This window comes from Blastomyces dermatitidis (genome assembly GCF_000003525.1).
Source record: "Blastomyces dermatitidis ER-3 genomic scaffold supercont1.11, whole genome shotgun sequence".
Lineage (NCBI taxonomy): Eukaryota > Fungi > Ascomycota > Eurotiomycetes > Onygenales > Ajellomycetaceae > Blastomyces > Blastomyces dermatitidis.
In genome coordinates, this window is record NW_025544784.1 from 75,509 (window position 1) to 80,101 (window position 4,593).

A 4,593-nucleotide genomic window follows, 5' to 3' on the forward strand; every position below is an offset into this window, starting at 1 on the left:
TATGTTGACATATTTCATCTCTTTTTGAGCATGTTTCACATTTATGCTCACTAGTTTTGTGATCTCTAGCACAGAATGCGCATTTTGAGTCTCTGAAACAAGAGATTGCAAAGTGTCCATATCTTTGACAGTTTGAACACTGTGTTTGAGCTTTGAGATTCATTCTTGAATCTTTGTATTCATGAACTCTCATTTTCAAACCTGCTACTCTTACTTCAGAGATTCTTGATTGTTCAAGTGTCTTTATATATACTAGAACAGAGGCATTTCTTCTGCTCTGTCTGAACTCAATTGAATTAAGTCATACAGGCTCTTTTCTCAGTTGAATAGAATTGTATTCTTCTAATTCATTTTTGAGAAGCAGTATTTCTTCCTCACAGTCAAAAGTTTCAACTGGAATATCATGAAGAATGAATTTATCCCACTTTTCATCTCTTTCAGATAGAATTGTTGTATTCAGTAGAGATTCTATTGCTGATTTTCAGAGATTCTCATTCTGAATGAGGAATTCTGCACTGAATTCAGGCATTGTAGTCAAAATAATAGAGTTTTCAAAGAAAGATGGCTCAATTGAAGCTATGACTGGTTTTTGAACTTCAATATCAGTCATTAACTGAGAAAAGAACTGCTGGTTAATTTCATTTCTAATTCTGAAAATGAGATTTGAGTTTAGCTTGTTTTTTTGCAAGCTCTCCTGGTTTGAGACTTTGAGAATAAGTCTTCTGTTTCTGGAGATTTGAAAGTTCTTCTCTTTTTGCATTTCTTTTTTTTCCTTTCTATGAACAGAGGTCTGAGAAATATTCTTCTCAGTTTTCTCAGAATTTTGAGCAGATTTTGAAGTAGCAGGTTTGAAGACAGCAGATTCTGCTACTTGAGCATATGTTTTCTTCTGATTTGAAGAAGAAGATGAAGAAGTAGAAGATGAAAAAGAGTCAGTGACTGTACTGAAAGATTTCAATGTTTTTTGAATTGTGTTTGAAATTCCAAGTTTGAACTTGATCACTTCTTGTAGTTGTCTAGTCTGAGCATGAAGAATTAACAGAACTTCTTCATTCTCCTCACTCAGACACTGTTTTTCAAGAATTTTGCTTGCTTTTTCCAGTTCCTGTATTTCAAGAACTTGTTGTTTCTCTATTTCTTCCTTCTTTCTTCTCTTTAGAATTTCAATCTCAGGAATGGCATCTGGGAAAACATCTTTTTCCACATCAACTGAGTGTACTCTTGAACTCATTTTACTCACTGAATGAAAAGTTGGTCAGACTGTTTCAATTGAGAGATTTATCAGTATATTTTCAAATGAAAAGTTGGTCAGACTGTTTCAATTAAGAGGTTTATTAATCTATTTTCAAATGAAAAGTTGGTCAGACTGTTTCAGTTGAGAGATTTATTAGTCTATTTTCAATTGAAAAGTTGGTCAGACTGTTTCAAAAGAAGAATGAAAGACTTTTATATATAAAACACCTGATTTTTTTTCACACTAGTTCAGTAACTAGGTTAGATTTTTGAAGAGAATCTAATATACTAAAAGTGATTTTTAAGATAAATCAATAAAATCTTTACAAACTCTTTCTTGAAATACAGTGAGAAAAAGTATGATATCAATTGATAATAAATCAGATAATATGACAGTTTTTGAGAGAAAAACTGACAAAAAATAAGTCAATTTTTTGCAGAGAAATTGATTAAAACTATTCAATTTTATTCTAAATCATTCAATTCTCCTCACACAACAAGTGTGCAACTCAAATCAGTCAATAAAGAGTGTAAAAGAGAATTAAGTATTAATGAAAGCTCTTCAGCCACTGAAAAAGTAATTCTTACTTAAAAGAATATGAAATTATAACAGAAAACAACTCTGTTTTTAATTCTTTGAAAGAATATTGTATAAAACCTAGAGAAAAACACCTTACTTTTTCAAGAGAAGTAAAAAACTATTTCTAAGATGTTTTTTTTTTACATTAACTGCTGCAGAAGAATGAGATAGAAACTGCTAAGATATGCACTACTGTATACTCTCTATCAAGACTTTCCCTCTTCAGAGTCTTGATATTATAGAGAATATAAGTCTGTTTCTATATAATAATGTAAATATTATCAGCAGGATGTAGAGAAACTGATTATTTATATCTCAAAATAGAAGACTTTGTCAATGATTATATCAATATAGAGTTAATTCTCAAATTCAATAGAAATCTAGTGTTGCTGTTCTCAATCTCTTGCAGAATCTATTGAATATTGAGATATTAAAACTAGATTTAATATATCTCACTGTGCAGGGATCAAAGGCTCAGTCAGATCTTGAAATATACTGATTTTATAGTTGTTGATGTGCTGTTGACTCATTGTTCACTAATTATGTATTGAATTCTGTTGCCAAGGTATCTTTTTGTATCATTCTGCTGAGGATGGGCCAGATTGAGAGGGATAGTACAAGGGTGAGACTTGATGTTGAAGTCTAGATACACTGGTGATGAACTGTGAAGATTGCACTTCAGAAGAGTTCAGTGATTATGTGCTTAATATTATCACTGAGATATCTTTTTGTATTTTTCTGCCAGGGATGGGCCAGATTGGGAAGGGCGATACGAGGGTGAGACTTGGTGCTGGTGTTTTGAAACATCAAAGATGAACAGGGTTTTTGCGGAGATTGCTCCTTGAATATCTCCACAACTACAGGTCGGGGATCTTTCAAAATCGAGAAGATTGGTGCATATGGCTAGGTCACTTCACCTTACAATTTGTATGGCACTCTGGCCTGGGGTTGTGGTGTGGTAGGGGAGAACAGGGGATATTCCTACACAGGAGCTTCGAACAACGTCCGGTTCATGTTTGGCTGGATAACTCCACCACCACACAGGGTATGCGGTCGGCGATGGGGTCAGAATGCTCGTATGATCGAGGGCTTTTCGATGGATCTATCGGCGGGTTCTTATTCGAAAAATCGAGCGAGTTCGTGGTGAAGCGGTTGACTCATTACTCTTGCTGATTTTTTCTTGTTTTTGTTTTATTTTTTGTTTTTTGTTTTATTTTTTGTATTTTATATTTTTTTCATAATTAAAATTATATGAATTATAATCTGTGTTCAGAAAAGTAATGATATTTAATAATACTCTCTGTTGAATTTTCAATAAATGAGCACTATGTTATGATATTATATAAGTGAGAAGTGATTTCATAATCTCATTTAATACTATTCTCAATAATGAAATTAGAATGAAAATGTGACTAAGAATTCAAACATATTCTTTATCTGAGACTAGATTTTTATTTGAAAAGTGAATCTGGAATCTTTAATATTTGAAATAACATGATTTGAGATCAATGTGATAAACACAAATCATAATCAGAAGTAATGCTTTTAGACAACATGATAACTGTAAAGTTTGATTCTGATCTCAGACACGGTCACACAGTCAGTCTAAACAGTATACAGTCTTCAAGTATTCATTATTTTATCTGTTATATGAATTGCATCTGCACATCCTGAAGAATGCTTCAGAAAAGATAAAAGAGAGAACAGTAGTTACAGATACATTAGTTACAGATGCAGCAGAAACAATAGTTACAGACATAACAGTCACAGACACAGCAGTCACAGACATGGAATCAAGATTGAAATAGATCAGTCACACATATGTAAAAGCTAACAAGTTACTTCTGAACTGAGCAATTCAATCAAAAAGAATACAAGACTCACTAGTTAAGAAATTGAGTCTTAAGATAAGAATATAAGTTCTCATATATAATGAGAATTCTGAGAAGTTTCAATCTAGATGATTTAAGTTATATAAAATACTCAAATCACATTCTCTGAAAATATACACATTGAAAGAACCAGAGAGGCAGATCTTATATAACTTAATAAATGATTCACATCTTATAAAGATAAAGATATAAGACTCAAGCAGATTATAATTATCTGCAGCACTATTATCAGTGTTGAAAAAGAAGAGACTTATAATTAAAAAGTCTCACGAAGTAAGAGAAATCATAGACACTTATAAATCAGATGATCTCACTTATTCTGATCTTTTCACAATTATAAGAAAAGAATGAGAAGCAATGAAGAACTCAGATGAATATCATACTTTAATAAGTAATGAGACTGTAGCTGATTGTATGATAACATACTGCAGATAGCAGGCACAATACAGTAAAGAGCAGTCTCAGAGTGACAGACGTTTATATGAATCAGATCACAGAAGAAAAAGGAATTCAGAGTTGAATTCAACTGTTTATATCAGTTTAATTACAGAGACAACAGAGGATGAAGCATCTGAAATATTCACAGATATATGAGATCAAGTCATCTCAACTTCTGAGAATGCTCAGAGGTCGGATGAGATTAGTTTTGATAAGTCATTCACTGTAGTGATCTGAGTGAGTGAAGAGAGACAGTATAATGCATGAGACAGAATCACAAGATGAAAGCTGCTAAACCTAGTTATCAAATGCTGTATTATATAGAGATTATATAGAAGTAGTGACTAGCAGACAAAGAAAAAGTGTAAGAAAGAAAAGAAATAATGAATTGATCATTAACTGTAAGAATCAGCTGTAAAAAGAGAAATGTTATTATACATACTTTATTTA

The 4,593-nt window shown here is 32.1% G+C and overlaps 1 protein-coding gene across 1 annotated transcript; it reads right to left on the reverse strand.

Moving 5' to 3' along the window:
- Positions 1–481: 481 nt before the first annotated feature.
- Positions 482–1,323, reverse strand: BDCG_17764 (uncharacterized protein; the record flags this gene model as incomplete). Its single annotated transcript, XM_045426832.1, has 1 exon — positions 482–1,323. The coding sequence occupies exon 1, from the start codon at positions 1,229–1,231 to the stop codon at positions 482–484; it is 750 nt and encodes a 249-aa protein (XP_045282510.1). The 5' UTR covers positions 1,232–1,323.
- Positions 1,324–4,593: the final 3,270 nt, after the last annotated feature.